The 16,284-nt window shown below is 37.0% G+C and overlaps 2 protein-coding genes across 3 annotated transcripts; one reads left to right on the top strand and one right to left on the bottom strand.

The window, feature by feature from the left end:
* The first annotated feature begins 735 nt into the window (after positions 1 to 735).
* LOC104216116 (WEB family protein At2g17940-like) lies at positions 736 to 2,774 on the top strand. Its single transcript, XM_009766089.2, has 2 exons — positions 736 to 1,031; positions 1,974 to 2,774. Exons 1-2 carry the CDS (start codon positions 891 to 893, stop codon positions 2,466 to 2,468), a joined length of 636 nt encoding a protein of 211 aa, XP_009764391.1. The 5' UTR covers positions 736 to 890; the 3' UTR covers positions 2,469 to 2,774.
* Positions 2,775 to 4,369: 1,595 nt separating this feature from the next.
* LOC104216117 (uncharacterized) lies at positions 4,370 to 16,060 on the bottom strand. Of its 2 annotated transcripts, none has more exons than XM_009766092.2 (7): positions 15,814 to 16,060; positions 14,017 to 14,438; positions 13,842 to 13,908; positions 6,808 to 6,881; positions 6,541 to 6,716; positions 5,445 to 5,525; positions 4,370 to 4,701 (listed from the first exon to the last, which is right to left on the bottom strand). In XM_009766092.2, exons 1-7 carry the CDS (start codon positions 15,971 to 15,973, stop codon positions 4,653 to 4,655), a joined length of 1,029 nt encoding a protein of 342 aa, XP_009764394.2. In that variant the 5' UTR covers positions 15,974 to 16,060; the 3' UTR covers positions 4,370 to 4,652. The 2 variants fall into 2 exon arrangements, with proteins under 2 accessions (XP_009764394.2, XP_070012177.1); XM_070156076.1 differs by having other exon boundaries at positions 14,017 to 14,403; positions 15,814 to 16,047.
* Positions 16,061 to 16,284: the final 224 nt, after the last annotated feature.

The raw sequence follows: 16,284 nt of genomic DNA, 5'->3' as shown, positions 1-16,284 counted from the left end.
CTGTATACGCCAGAGGCCGATCCAGGAGTTGAGGCTTATGGGTTCCCGCCGTAATTTTAGATTAATATGCAATAATAACTGGGTTCACTATGACAACAGTCGCGACTATAAACAGACTCGTGACTATGGCAGGGCGGTACGCTCTGCTCTCTCGCGACCCCTACTCTAATCAAAAGACTAAAGGCCCCTACTGAAGATAGGTCGCCAAACTACGACCGAGAGTTTCGCCTTTTGAAGCGCCAGTCGCGTAGGGCGACCGGGCCAGGCCGAGTCAGAAAGGCTTTGATGACTCAAGGTTCATATTAGGGAAAGGAGAGTGAGGGGAAGAGGGGGCAGCCCTCGGCCCGATCATCCAATTCGCTCCAACAGACAGGCATGGTTCTGTAGTCAAAGCAACTTCGTCACTTTCGTGTACCCATCGGACGGCAGCCCTTTCGGGGGTTCCTTAGGGACCGATTCACTCTGCGTAGATTGACTGAACGCAGAAAACCTTCCACTGGCAGGCGATCGTGTTTTTCACAGGATTTTTCGTTACTCATGTCAGCATTCTCACTTCTGATATCTCCAGGTCTTGTCACCAAAAACCTTCCCCGATTGACAGAACGTTCCGCTACTGACACTTGAAAAAGCAGCTTTCAAGGTCTCGTCGCTTCGGTGAATCACTTGAGCCCTGATACATTTTCGGTGCCATGGAGCTAGACCAGTGAGCTATTACGCTTTCTTCAAAGGATGGCTGCTAGATACTGATCATATTTACTCTATAATAGAGAAAAGAAGCTAAGTCTTCTTTCTACATTTTGCACATTGTAATGACCACGAAGAAACGACACATCTCAACTACAGATATATAAGAGCCAAACTGCTAAAAGTATTGATTTTCGACAAGAAAGATGGAAAAAGAAGGAGAATTAATGGTGCGGGGACGTGTAGAGATCGACACGAGGCAGCCTTTTCGATCTGTGAAGGAGGCAGTCATGTTATTCGGAGAAAAGTTTTTGGCTGAAGAAATTTATGCCAAACAGCTTAAAGAGGTTCTTTTCTTCTCCTTTTAGTTTCCTGTCTTTCCTCTCTTTTTTTCTCTGGTTATGGAGCTTTGAGCAAACGCTTTCATGCATGACTTGCACGTATTATCAGGGGCAGAGATACAATAGAAGTTACGGGTACGATAAAACCTAGTAGCTTTGGTTCAAATTATGTTTATGTACTAAGTAATTCCCGTAACATGTATAAACAATCATAAAGTATGACTACGTCTTTGTCTCCTAAATTCACTTATTCAAGGTCATAAACAGAAGGCAGTTTTATCGTTGTTCCTAGGTATCTAGGCACATTTCCGTTCCGCATAATTTCCATCATGAAAAGACTATCCTGATTTTCGAACGAACCAAGGAAGAGTCGCGGCATGAAAAAACTTACCTATTAGACTAAGTGCTAAATGATTTTAGAGTTAATATTGTATGGATGGAACTTAAACGAGTGACATATGAAGATTCATATATATAGCCAACCCCAACTTGGTAAGGATTTAGGCATAGTTCTTGTACAAAGAATACTACAAAAGGCAACATTGATCTACATAGAAGAAAACAACTTAACATTCGCTTTTTTTTTTTCCGGGGTTTCTCACCCGGTATCCGTTACCTGCATTGGAGCCCGACTATGTTGAATTTGCGCCGTGTAAGGCCCATTTAAGGGGAAGTGTTCCCTAATAATTTTTTTTTCCATACCTAGGGCTCGAACGCGAGACCTCTCTGGTTATGGGTGGAGGGATCCTATGCATCCTACCACAACCGTAGGTAACATTTGCTAATGAAATTGAAAGAAAGGCTAGTTAAATAGGAGGGAACAATTGTTTAGACCCTCAACTCTATTAATCTAGCATATGAATACTTCAGGCCATATAATTTTTAGAATATCTATTACAATTGAGCTGTTTTAGCTGTGCGCTTAATTAATTATTTCATCTCTATTAGGTACAGACCAAGCCAAGTGCTGGACAGAACCAGCCTAAAACAGATTCACCAGTGACAATTGAGCTTGAAAAGACAAAGCAAAACCTCCAAAAATCAAAAGAAGAAGGAACTTTTATGGCACATTGTCTTCAATCTCTAAAAGAAGAGTTAGAACTGACAAAAAGAGAAATACAACAGTTAAAGACAAGAGAACTGAAGCAGAAAGTACCTTTAGGCGCGGATCCTGAGATTGAAGAGCTCAAATTCATTGAGAATTCATCATCATCCAAAGTTGAATTAAGAACACAATTTCAAGAGTATGATAATGAGATTGAATTTCAGAAAAAAAGGTCTGTTAAATTTGCTAGTACCCCTTTACTTACTAAGATCATTAATGTGGAGACTAAGACTAGCCCTTCACAACTTAAGAAAAAAATGAAGAAGAAAACTTTAATTCCTTTTTTTGGTGGATTGTTTTCCAAGAAGAAAGGAAATCAAGTAAACCAATATTCATGAAATCCTATTTTAAGTTTGAAATTTTGTGACCCTTTTGAATAAGGAGAATGGTAGAGGTCTCAAAAAGATTTTACCATTGCATTTGGCTGTTAATTAAATAAGTTTTCTTCTTGTTAGAGAATCTTTATTGGTTTATTTCTATAATCTAGAAAGAGAGTGCCTGTAATTAGTTCAATATTTTAGATATGCAAAATATAGTACACATGGACGATGTGTATATATATTGATTGGGATTATCAGCATTGTTGTTCATTATTGAAAAATCTACTATTACTAATGCAGAATAGCTTATTTCTTACAGTTTCACTTGGTTTCTATATGGCAAAAATTCCTTTTTGTCCCCCTCCATTGTGGAAATGACACTAGGTAGCCACTTTTAAGTATACTGTGTAAAATATATCCATAGTTTATAATATATTTAAAAATTAGCCAATTTCGCTCAAACTTTAGGACACAACGTCCTAGAGTTTTAACCTCAAAATTCAAACTTCAGGACATCGTGTCCTAAAGTTTGAATATTGTGTCCAGAAGTTTCAATCTTATGTTCTGAATTTTAAATTAGTAGTTCAGAAATTCAAGACACTTAGTCCTGAATTTCAAATTAGAAGCTCAAAAATTCAGGACAATAAGTCCTTAATTTGGAAATTCAGGACACTTAGTCCTGAAATTTGGGTGAATTGGCTAATTTTTAAATACATTGTAAATTGTGAATATGTTTTAAATAGCGCACTTAAAATGGCTATTGCTGCACTTTGCCCCCTTTTGTCCTTCTGATAATGGCACAAACTTATTGAAACGTCCCCTTTTATATGGCTTATTTTGATATTTCCACTATCCGTGGAGCTGAATCCGAGCATTTCTGCGATGTCAATTTCTAGGTCTGGACCAGACCATGAGGCATCCGTCAGCTATTTAGATAATAAAAAATAAATCCTCAGACGAAACATGATAATAGAATACAAACTATGTACTAGTTTAATGAGAAAGATTGGCGCCAATGAGACAACTATCACACACCCTTATCGGTTAAAACTAACCACCAAGTGTTTGCACCAACCCAACCCAAAGATTTTATGACACATTTGTACTGTATACAAAGTAAAAGTATAATCAATTAATACACATTCTCGCATTAATTTATCACTGAACCATGGTGAGTTAGCATATTTGATGCGAGCACTGATTGGGGTAAATTTTACCCTTTATAACTCACTCCGCCTTATCGTTATGTAAAATATTTGGAAAAGGAAACTTATGGATATCGACTCTCCCTAGTTGGGACTTAGGATAGAAGAAACAAAATGTATCAGAATTTTTTATTCTTTTTTTTTTAAATTTTTTTTTTATTACATAGCGGAAGGAAAAATAAGGGAAGGAAATACAAGGTGGAAAATCCAACCCTCCGGTAGCCAACCGAGTTTCTAATAAGATTCTTTTTATACTCTATTTACTTGAAACCTAAGAAGGCTAAGCAGATCATACTACTAAGAGGGTGTTTGGACATAAGAATTGTAAAATTCCAGAAAAAAGTGAAAAAAAAAATCAAGTGAAAACGGTATTTAAAAGTTAGAGTTGTATTTGGACATGAATATAATTTTGGGTTGTTCTTGAATTTTTTTGAGTGATCTAAGTGAAAATTTTGAAAAATAACTTTTCGAAGTTTTTCAAATTTTCGAAAAATTCCAAAATTTAACTTCAAGTGAAAATTAAAAATTCTATGGCCAAACACTAATTTTGAAAAACAAAAAAAAAATAAAGAAAAAAAGGGGAAAAATTTTTATGGCCACATGGGCTCAAAATCTTTCACAAAACAATGCCATTCGCTTTCACCAGGAAAACAGAAACTTCAATGTTATATATCAGATGATGCTAGCAGCCCAGAATAAGCTGTGAAACCAGGCTGCCCCAAACAAGTCTCAAGTTAATATAGATTGCAATATAAATCTTATAAGTGTATTTGGAAGAAACGGTTAATGAGAAAATAGATAACATACAGATAGTATTCTCTCATGTACTCCGTTCTCCTGAAGCAAAACCGGAGAAACGATCAATTTACACCATATTGATTAATCTACCTCATTTGATTGCCTACCAAAACTACACACAACATGATAATAAGTTAGAGGAGGATACAAACGCATCTTGTGAAGCTACAACAAGTTCAAGCCGGTTATAACTGAAGTGCTATGCAACACTAACAGGTTGAGCTGGTACGTCTCTCTCAGTCTTGCACCTGCACAGGCAAAAGTACATAGATGTCAAGACGTAAATATAATATATTGAAAATCAGATGGTTGGAGATCAAGAGTGGGAACAAAATCAATATTTCCGGTCAAGTTTTCTAAGCTCCATTTGCCTCTCTGCCTATATAGCTCAACTGATATAGTTAAGTCAACAACCCTCAACTGCTTCCCTCCCTCTACTCCGACAGCGGTGACCCTTTTCAAGCATTAACTTTTATGTGATTAAAAAACCTTATATTTATTCAGAAAAAAGAAAATGTGATTGAAAAGACCATCATCACAATGAGACTACAAGGCAATATGAAATGCCAAATGCTGTTTTTCTTTAAATGCTTAGGTCCCTTAATTAAAAAGACACTACAACTAGGATCCTTTCCTTTATGTGCCGGAATAGAGAGAAATTTGGCAGGAAAGTGGAAGAGACCTTTTGGAGTGAACATCTTCAAAGTTAATTTTAAGGTGCTCTGCCGAGGGTTTACCAACATTTGCTCACTAGTGGTTCACAAAATTCTGAATAAAGTAGCCCCAAGGGCTCAATGATAAGAGCGCAACACATGATGTCTGCATAGGCACATATCACAGATTCGACCTTGCGGCAGACAAAAGCCGGCTATTTAAGAGAAAACGGGTAGAGGGGTGGGCCCATTATCCATCGAGTTTCAAACCGTGTGCCAGTGGTCCTCGGAGATTTCAGCTTTACAAAAAGAATCTGAATAAAGTACCAGGAGCATACCTATTACAGTTCGATCGAGATGCATAATTATGATTATTGCAATTTGTGCACATCCAGTCCCCATCACGCCATTGCTTTGCCCTGATAAACACATGCAACAGCACTACTTAAAAATGTTGTGAAGAATGATTGCTAGCATTGCACTTAGATGCTATGTTGTGGGGACTCTTTATTTTAGCCGCCGCATCCGTGTCAACACAATACTACTACTGGTAAGGATGTGGGATTCGTATCGGGTGTGGTCAATCGAGATCGGGTACTTTGACCACAATCCATGGACAAATTTGAGGAAAAACGAAAAATTGAATTTTAGCCGCTGCTTGCTAGTGTCTAGTGCCTACAACTTGAGAAATTCCCAAAATGAAAGATTGAATTATTGGCTGCACTCCACAACCTATAAATTTTTCACAGAATTTTCTCATAATTTAGGATATTTTTATAGATCTAATTTTAGAATTTTGAATCATTTTTAGCCGAATCTCCGCACCCGTATACATACCTGAATCCGTATTCCCAAATCTTAAAATTCAGATTATGAAGGATGACCTCTAGATCCGCACGGCAACATAGCTTATATGTAGACCACAGCTTATTTCGTCCCAGAGCTCTTCATATTGTGTTATCAGTTTGTAGTTGATTTTGGTGGCAGTTCAAGTGTGGCAATACAGATTCAGATACATGTTTGATGACATTGCGTCAACAAAAGTTTGATGTTTTTTTTTAAACGGGTAACTGCCAAGACTGTATATCCTCATCTTTTCCAGTCACCTTTATTTTTAATGGGTAATTGCCACGACTGTATATACAGGAGTGATATTAAGGTCAGCCATACAAAAGGTGCTTAGTGACTAATGCACCGGCGAAAATGTACAACAAAGGTTTTCAATGTTATAGTTCCTTAATCCTCGAAGTCCTGATGTCACTTCCTGAACATTGAAAGAGAGGGATATTATCTTATGAATGTTACACTACTATTTCCAAAGTAAATAATCCTAGGTGATAGTCATTTTACAGGATAAATGGGCAGCATCCCTGTTGCCTCCACTAGTCAGTCCAATAACCCGGAAGCAAGAGTTTATAATAAAATATACATTACCCTTTGCCAAGAAGTGTGGGCGCTGCTGGTACATGAGGAACCTGCAGGTTGACTTGCAAAGGAAGCACCATTGAGTTTCCACTAGGGAAGGTTGTTGATATACCATTTAGTTGATTTCCAACTGAACCCACCATTCTCTCTGCTGCTTCTGGATAGGCTTGCTGATACCCAAACGTCTGAAGGTTCAAATAAGATGGTGTGTGAGTGTAAACCGGAAATTCACAACAAAAACTTTCGAGACATCAATACAAGAAGATGGATCCATACATGCCCTGCATTCAGCCTCTTGTTATCCCAGTCATGAACAAGTTCTTCCGATGCTAATCGCTTTGTCCCAAGAGCTTCATTGTGAGAGGGAAGACAGAGGAGAACACACTAGTTCAGTTACACATTCAGATTACTGGACTAAAAGCAAACATGAGCAGGTAAAAAGAGCGAAACAAAATTTTCTTCCCCAAAAGAGGTAGCAAAACGGAATGGAAGAATGAAATAAGTTATGAGTACATTCAAAAATATTAGAGGCTCTAACAACCAATGTTTTGAGAATCATGACCCAAATTAGGATCTCAGGGGTTATTACTATCAGATTGCGGATAGCATGATCCTAGTTTAAAAAAAACAATGACCATTTATTTTAACTTGAATAACTCCTTCAGTCCACTATGAATCTGTATTAAACCCCAACTATGAAAGAGTAGCTTAAAATATACAGCAACTCAGAACAAAAAACTCTGAGATAAGTTTTGTAGAAATTTTCCTTTCTTTTCTTAATGAGTAAAAATGTAGAAATTTTCAGACAAATAGATAAAGAAAACTAAAGGCAATGACTAAATGGCTTATTGATGAGGTGTAGTATTTGTTATCTAAAGGTTGAAATATTGCTGGGATTTGTAAAGTAAAACTGGTAAATTGGGAAGGCTGCGAAGGTAGTAAGATCTGTAGGTTTCATGATCCTTCTTGCCATTGCATACCATTTTAGATGATTCCATATATCCTAAACAATGATTCTTGCCATCTTTGGGATCTAGTTCGACCTTACCAGCTGGAAATATTTGATGAACCCGGACTGGAGGATAGCATGATAACTGGGTAAGTCCAAGCAAGTGACTACATTATGCAATCATTCCAAAGTTACCTAAACATTTAGGGGTCATTTGGTTCGGAGATCAGTTATGCAGGGATTTTTATGCCGTGAATAATTCCATTTGAATGTTTGGTTGGTATAAGACTTGGTACACATTATATAATTTGAAGGAACAGTAAGAAACAGAGAATCTTCACGAAAAAGTAATCAGCAAATGAGAGAAATTCAGATCGCTGATGAAGTTATAATGGTTAAAGACAACCAATTTGCGTTGAAGGATTATAGAAATTCACTTTGCTCACTTTTAGTTTACTTGTCAACAGTTAACGTTGAACGAAGAAGTTTTCAAGATTCTTTTAAGTGTGATCAAGGCCATGCTAAAAATTGTATGAGAGTAATATTGACATTAGATAGTTTAATCCATGTATTAATACACGTATTCTTACTCCATATTCTACCATGCATAAAATAATACACAGATTTCCTCATAATTTTCATATAATACGTTTATTATGTAGAAGAAAAAGGAAAACCTACTCAAACATTGTATAAGCTATGGTGGATTTTAGACCAAGATTAGTTTTCTTAAGATGGAACAATATAGGGAGAGAAAGAGGGACTTGCATATGATGTTTTACGATAAAGTTCCGAGGAAGGTTATGTGGAGGTGGTTGGAGGTTAGAGGTGTACCTGTGGCCTACATTAGGGCTATTAAAGACATGTATGATGGAGCGAAGACCAGGGTGAAGACAGTGGGAGGGGTCTCAGACCATTTTCGGGTCGTAATGGGATTGCACCAAGGGTCGACACTTAGTCTTTTTTTGTTTGCCCCGGCGATAGACGTACTGACACGCCACATCCAAGAGGAGGTGCCGTGGTGCATGTTATTTGCAGACGACATTGTTTTGATTGACGAGATGCGAGGCGGTTAACGCAAAGTTAGAGGTGTGGAGACAAACCCTGGAGTCTAAAGGTTTCAAGTTGAGCAGGACCAAGACAGAATACTTGGAGTATAAGTTTAGTGGTGCGACTCAGGGGGAAGGTGAGGCTGGATTCACAAGTCATCCCTAAGACTGGAGTTTTAAGTACCTTGGGTCTATTATAAAGGGGTATGACGAGATTAACGAAGATGTCACACATCGTATTGGGACAGGATGGATGAAATCGAGACTTGCTTCTGGTGTTTTGTGTGACAAGAAGGTGCTACCAAAACTTAAAGGTACTACAAAGCGGTGGTCAGACCGACTATGTTATATGCGGCTGAGCATGTCCAAAAGATGAAGGTAGCAGAGATGGGGATGTTGAAATGGATGTGCGGCACACTAAGTTAGATAGAATTAGGAGTGAAGTTATTCAGGACAAGGTGGGTGTGACCCCTATTGAGGACAAGATGCGGGAATCAAGGGTTAGATGGTTTGAACATGTGAGTAGGAGAAGCACACACACCCCAGTTAGGAGGTGTGGGGGGTTGACAGTGGAGGGCCTTAGAAGAGGTAGAAGTAGGCCGAAGAAGAATTGGGGAGAGGTGATTAGGTAAGACATGACATAGCTACAACTGACCGAGGACATGACCCTTGATAGGAAGGTGTAGAGGTCGAGGATTATGTTAGTAGGTTAGGTAGTCAAATTATTCATACCAGTAGTATCAGTATGTACTTTCGCATTCTGTAAGTATTAGGTTTCTATGACTACCTGTTGCTTTTTGCATTTCAATTATTTTACTATCTTGTTGTTATTTATACTGTTTTTACATGGCTTCTCGGTGTTGTCCCATCTTGTTTTCTTTTTTATTTATGTGGTGCTTATGCTTTCCTCAGCCGAGGGTCTATTGGAAACAACATCTATACCTTCACAAGTTAGGGCTAATGTCCCCAGAGCCCAATATGTGGGATTATGAGCCTGTTTGGATGGGCTTAAAAGCTGGTCAAACCAGCTTTTAAGTACTTTTTAACTTGTGAAAGTGTTTGACAACCAAAAAAAAGGCTTAAAAAAAGTTAAAATCTGCTTAAAAGAAGCCAAAACCAATAAGAGCCCATTTGGATTGGTTTAAAAAAAGTGACTTTTAAGTTAAGTGCTTAAAAACACTTTATAAGTGCTGGAACTTGTTTTATAAATAAGCAATTACGTGTTTGGATAAAAGTGCTGAAACTGAAAAAAAGCTGATAAAGTGTTTGGTAAACAAGTGCTGATAAGCACTTTTCTTGTTAAAATGACTGAAATATCCTTAAAGTTGGCAAGGATCAAATAGCAATAGAGGTGGCCGGCGCCAGCGGAGGAAGCTATCCCAAAATCCACATAGAAACCGCCCTTCAACCTAGCCTCACGTTTCAAACAAATTAACTCCTTCTCCTGCTCCTCATACTCCTTTGACCTAAGTTGCTCGGACTCGGGTGCAGGTATCCGATACGGGGACGGATCCGAGTATCGAATTCAGCAAAATATAAATTTTAAGATTCGGGGGTGCGAATCCAAATATGGATACGGGTGCGAGGATTCGGCTAAAAAAATTCAAAATAAAAAAATAGATATATGTTTAGTAGTTTTAAATTTTTATTTACCACATAATTACTATAAAATTAATATACTTGTTGCAAATACTATGTAAAGTAAAAAAAAATTGTTCTAAAAAATTACTCATTGATGTTAACAACTATTTTGGTCATCATGATAAAGTACCGTTATTTTTCAATTGCAATATAGAAATTACTTTAAAAGAACGGAACGACTACTATTAAACTGCTACTGTTAAATCAATAATAATATTTGAATACTAAACAAGGTTTGGTGGCAAATATGAGTGACCTTGGAATGTGCAAAAGTATTATTATATAGTATTTTTTACATTTAAGAGTTCTTTAGGCATTAGAATCAAGAACATGACAGTAGTTTATGACAGCTGTTCTCCTCAACAAGTCTTGCAATATCCACATATTTTTAAAAGAGATTTAACAAATATTATTAAACAAAGTTTGGTGGCAGACATCACTAGCCTTGGAATGTGCAAAACACTAGTGTATTTATTATTATACTGTATTATTTTATTACATTTTCTTTACACCTAAAGGCACAGCAGATCATCTTCCCCAAGGACCCCAACTTCTTTCAAGCTTCCCCGACTTCTTTCAAGCTTGTACAGATGCTCAAAATTACCCAATTTCTTTCAAGCTCTTACAAACCGCCATTCACGCTGCCTTTACCCCTTCGTTCTTCCTTCATAAGTGAAAACGAAAGTCATTCAACGCCATTCCACCAAGTTCTGTCGATGGACTCCGGTCAAAGTGTCCGACGTCGGTTGACTGAATCCGGGATGTATCCCGTTCCCGGTCCCGTCCCGCTCCCGTATCGAGACGGGTACGACACCAAAATAGGCAAGTCCGTGCAACTTAGCCTTTGACTACTGTTTTGCCCTGTTGTAGATTATTTTTCGGTTCTCAGCATTCAAGTTCTTGCTTCTTTGCAAGAGCCCATTCCTCACTCCTCTTCTGCTTCTTTAAAACTGACTTTGGGACTGGAGTTTCACCCATCGCTTGGAATTGTGGAGGTGAATGGAACATAGGGGTTGCTGGTCGGGGACGAGAAGGCGATAGTATGTTTTATTGAGGGGTAATTTCGGGATTAAGAAAAATTATAAGGGATAAGAATGTAATATTTTTTGTCAAAGCAATATGGCTTTTAAGCCAATTTCGAAAAAGTTAAATTTTCCAACTTATTGGTTTTGGCTTTTTTAAGCAGATTTTAACTTTTTTTAAGCCCTTTTTTTGGTTGCCAAACACTTCCACAAGTTAAAAGGACCCATCCAAATAGGCTCTAAGTTGGAAAACCTAACTTTTTTCGAAATTGGCTTAAAAGCCATAGTGCTTTGACCAAGTATATTACATTTTTATCCCTTATAATTTTTCTTAATCCCGAAATTACCCCTCAGTAGAAAACCTTACAACATACTATCTTTTTCCTTTCTCCATCTTGTCGCAGTAGCCTTCTTCTCCATTCTTGTTACAACGTACTCTGCTTTCTTCTTCGTCTTCTTCCATAACTTTTCTCTTTTTTCCTTTCATTTCTTTCTTTACACTTCATTCATTATTTTCCCCTCTTTTTCTTTTCCTTTCATTTCTTTGTTTATGCACCCCTCATATTTTTCAATAAAACACTTATACATTTGGTTTACTAATAGTAGACCAAATATATATATACTGCTCCTTTCTGTAAATTTCATAGTCGTAACTACGACTTTTGTGACTAATTTGCCAACTTTTTCTTTTATCTTTTTTTGGGGTTTTCATTTTTCAACTCAAGAATAGCAGCAGCAGCAACAACTCAAGAATGGATTTGATTAACAAAGAAAACGCGTAGAGGGTTTATGACAAATGATGAGAATAATTAACTATCTCCATTCTCTGGCCAATTGCTTTCTGTTTAGAGTAAACAAAAGGATTAATTTTGAAGATTTCAACTTGAAATTTCTAATGGATTCTTGGAAAGGGGCTGATGAATTAGAAGCTATGAACGAAAATATAATATTATAGTAATCATCTTCTTTATAATGTTATCTTCTTTATAATGTTAACAACTTTAAGGATATTTCAGTCATTTTAACAAGAAAAAGTGTCTACCAACACTTCTTTACCAAACACTTTATCAGTTTTTTTCAGTTTCAGCACTTTTATCCAAACACGTAACTGCTTATTTACAAAACAAGCTCCAACACTTATAATGTGCTTTTAAGCACTTAACTTAAAAGCCACTTTTTTTAAGCCAATCCAAACGGGCTCTATATTGGGTATGTTGTTGTTGTATTAGTTTTTCTAAAGAGACCAACCAAACAATGTATAAATCTATGCTGGATTTTATACCCTGATTAATCCATCCAACCACCAAACCAAACAAGCCCTTTTAGTGGTATAGGGTAGTACCTAAAGACCAGACGTTCTAATTGCCTAAATTCTAGGGTACGAGAGAGAACCTTTGACATCAAAACATATACACATTTCTTCTGATGATTAAAAGTAACAATTGAAAAAGATAAGGCATCATTAAATATGTGAAACAATTAGAGGATTGGATGACGATCAAGTAATGATCAATTCAGAATGGATTTCAACAGAAGATAAGATACTTTTCACAACGAATATCTTTCATCCCATTATGATACAACACAATAATTTTTCTCTTTTAAAAAAGTTCAGCCTAGAAACCTCAACATGTCAAAATGTCCACATCAGACTTTTCCTTCAAAAGTAAGAAGTAAATTAAATTGGAGCCCTTGCTCAATACATGTTTTGAACATATAGGTTCCAAGGATTTGGTAGGATCTCAAAGCAACCGGGGAAAATTAGCCAGCTAAAAAGTCGAAATACTAAAAAAGAGTTCTGCAAGGACAGTGACCGAAGCATCGTGGTGCTTTTTTTTAAAATTTAAAATAAGGTATAAGCCTTGAGATCTATACTCAATTAATGGAAATGGTAAAGCTACATGGGCTCTTTATTACTCCAATGTGTTAAATAGACTAAATGAGAGAAATAAAGGGGGAAATGAAAAAAAAGGAGATAAATTATCATAAACTTACACATTAAATATTTAGGGTTATGAGATTATAAAATGAATAGGATACGAAGATAAAGAAGTGTGAGTTATGAAAATAAACTTTTAATATAAAATAAATTGAAAGAACAATGAAAAATCCCAAAAAAGGAGAAAAAAGATAAACATGTTTCTTGGCTTAAGAGAGGTGCCACAGTGTTGTCAAAGGCGAAAAGCGTTAAAAAGCGGTCAAGTCTATCGGAGTTTTAAGCGCAAAGCACAATTAAAGTGTAGGCTTTAGTTAAAAAAAAGGCGCAACGAAGAAAAAAAAATATATATATATATATATATATATATATATATATATATGTAATGCAAGAAAGTAGTGACAATTTCATTCATAATGATTTCCTCAACAATTAATATATCTTTTTGCCAATCACATTTATTGTTTTGTACCACTTTATTCAAAAAATAGAACTTATAGGCAATGAGGCGCACACGTCAGTGCCTTGCCTACACTTAAGCGCAACCTAAGTGAGGCGAAACGCATACCTTGAGCTTTTTTGAGCTTTCAGGGTTGAAACGCGCCTCAAATGAGCCTTTGACAATACTGAGGTGCCAACTCGCTTTCTTATTGTTCTTATATATATATATATAGATTACTGGAGGATCAAAAAAAAATTTATGCTACGCAAACCTGTCATAGGGGTGCTGACAAGAGAAGATGATGAAGCTGGAGCCGCAGAAGCATTGCATTTTTTGCACTGCAAGAGCAGATGTACATCCATATGAAACCGCCACTCAAAAATGTCTTTTCATATATTGAAAGTATTTAATGTTCCGAAAGTATTTAACGTTCTGTATGGTAGTACCTGAGCTCGAGAAGAGTAGTTGTGAAAGCCACAACTGCAGAGCCAGTCGCCGTTACGCCATCCATTTGGAACTGGAAGCAGTTGGTGCGCTTGGCTTCGGTACGGAACTCCAGGAGTGCTGTTACCAACGGAAGTCCAAGTAGAAGCTTGCAGCAGTCTATACCGATCAGCATGTTGGCTTTCGTAATTACCAGCCTCCCCTAAAGACCAGTTAGAGCTCAAGGGAAGTTGCTGCTGGAGAGCTCCATTTCCTAATAACCCAATGTTCAACTTTTGCTCTATTCCTTGTGCCCTGGCAAAATAATTTGGATGAGTTGGGAGAGATGCTCCAGGGATTGCAATAGCTGGCATTGCTGCTACCTCCTTTGGTTGTCCACATTTTTTGCACTTTTCTCTCGAAGCATAATTGTTGTTAGTGCAACCTAATGGAGCATTCCACACACACGCAATACACAACGCACCCAGGAAGAGGAAACAAGCCGAGAATACGCACGCCAACCCGCCATCCAAGATGAAGACAGACAGAAGAAATCATAAAAAACTCAACCTACTAAAATCAGGTTTCTAATACAGTTTAACATAGAAAATCAATCTCCCATAGAATATGAGGAATTCTAATCATAGTTCACTTTATAGCCAATATAAATGTTTGGCTTGTCTGGATCCGGTAATTAATTCCTGTCAAGAAACTAAGGAAGCTATTAAACAAAAAAAGGACAAGAAGTGCAGAGAGCACGAAAGCCAGCGAACCAATAATGCAATAAGTTGCACCAGACAAATTGGCAAGCAGCTAGAGCTACAAGGGGAAAATCCAACTTGATGCAAAGAATAAACTGTCAGTTTGGCAGCAGTATAAAGAGAATCATATTTTAATCAGTTCAAGAATGCTACTTAGAGGGCTTATCCACCAAAAAATGCTACTTAAAGGAAAAAGCAATTTTACATGCGAGGCAAATAGAGATACAGTTGTTTATTCTTAAACTAGAAACCAGTTTCAACAAAGCTGTTTTCAAATGAAAAGATAGCGTAAATCAATTTTTTATACCAGCAACCAATTTGAAGATAAATTTCTTTTAAAGTGTCAGATTAAAAAACATTGTATAAATACTTTGTTTTCCAGAAAAGATCATTGATCTCCACTGAATAATCCAGAACTAATTTCAAAGAAGTCGATGCCAGAGGATATGCAGAATTCCATACATGCGGTCAAAATACTTATAAAGAGATGTATGTATAAGATAGGTGACAATAATTTTTGATCGTTGTATAAGATAGTTGACACTTTGTAAGTAACATGTACAAAACTTCAATCATATTTACTTGGGTATTAGTTTCGAAAGAAGTACTGGCGTATTATGGCCAGAGGCGGAGCCAACTTATGTGTCTTGGAATTTTAGAAGGACGACTTAAAGTGCTAGTAATTGGGTCCTATAATTTAATATTCGTACATATATAATAAATTTCTTAACACAAATACACTGATTGAGCAAAAACTATTGGCAAAAGCTACTTGGTTCGACCGAACCAATAGCCGGGCTTCTAGCTTCGCCCCTGATTATGGCACACTGAACATATTAAATCAGTTTCACCACTTAAAATGTCTTGTTTTAGCACTTTGATGCTTACAAACTACTTTCAAACAGCTAAGGCAAACTAGCTACCAATAAGTTCAATATAATTGGCGACTTAGCACAGTTAAACACATAGGAAAAATTCAATTTTTTCCATTAAAAGTATGAACGAAAGAACAGACCAAAACATAACACAAAAACAATAATAATTCGAAATGGAAATTACCAGTGCAGATCCAATCGCCGATACGCGGAAGCCACTTGGAATCAGAAGGAGTGTTGTTGTCAACAAGGAGACGAGGCTGTTTACATCTGTTGCAGAAACATCTGAATGCATAATTCCTATTGCCGCAACCACTACACGCCCAATCTCCTTCTCGTCCCATTTCTCTATGAGATTGTGCTGTTGTTATTGCGCAACACCTTTTGTACTTCCCGCTTGGTATTAGCCTACTAGGGGATATGGATGCCCTATTTTGTTTTAGGGAATGCCGGGGTCACGTGACTCGCGTCCTTTTATATTCCGTTTCCTCCCCTTCTATATTTTTTTTAAATATCCCGCCGTAGCATAATCTTTTTCCTTCTCAAAGTTTGGAACCTAAAATATCTCTTATATTGCTGTTATTTTATTATGCATTTTTATGGTACTAATATATCGGCTCCTGTTGCTTTTTTAAGCTGAGAGTCTCCTGGAAAC

This window comes from Nicotiana sylvestris, chromosome 9 (assembly GCF_000393655.2).
Source record: "Nicotiana sylvestris chromosome 9, ASM39365v2, whole genome shotgun sequence".
NCBI classification, from domain to species: Eukaryota; Viridiplantae; Streptophyta; class Magnoliopsida; order Solanales; family Solanaceae; genus Nicotiana; species Nicotiana sylvestris.
This window is presented reverse-complemented; position numbering and strand designations above follow the sequence as displayed.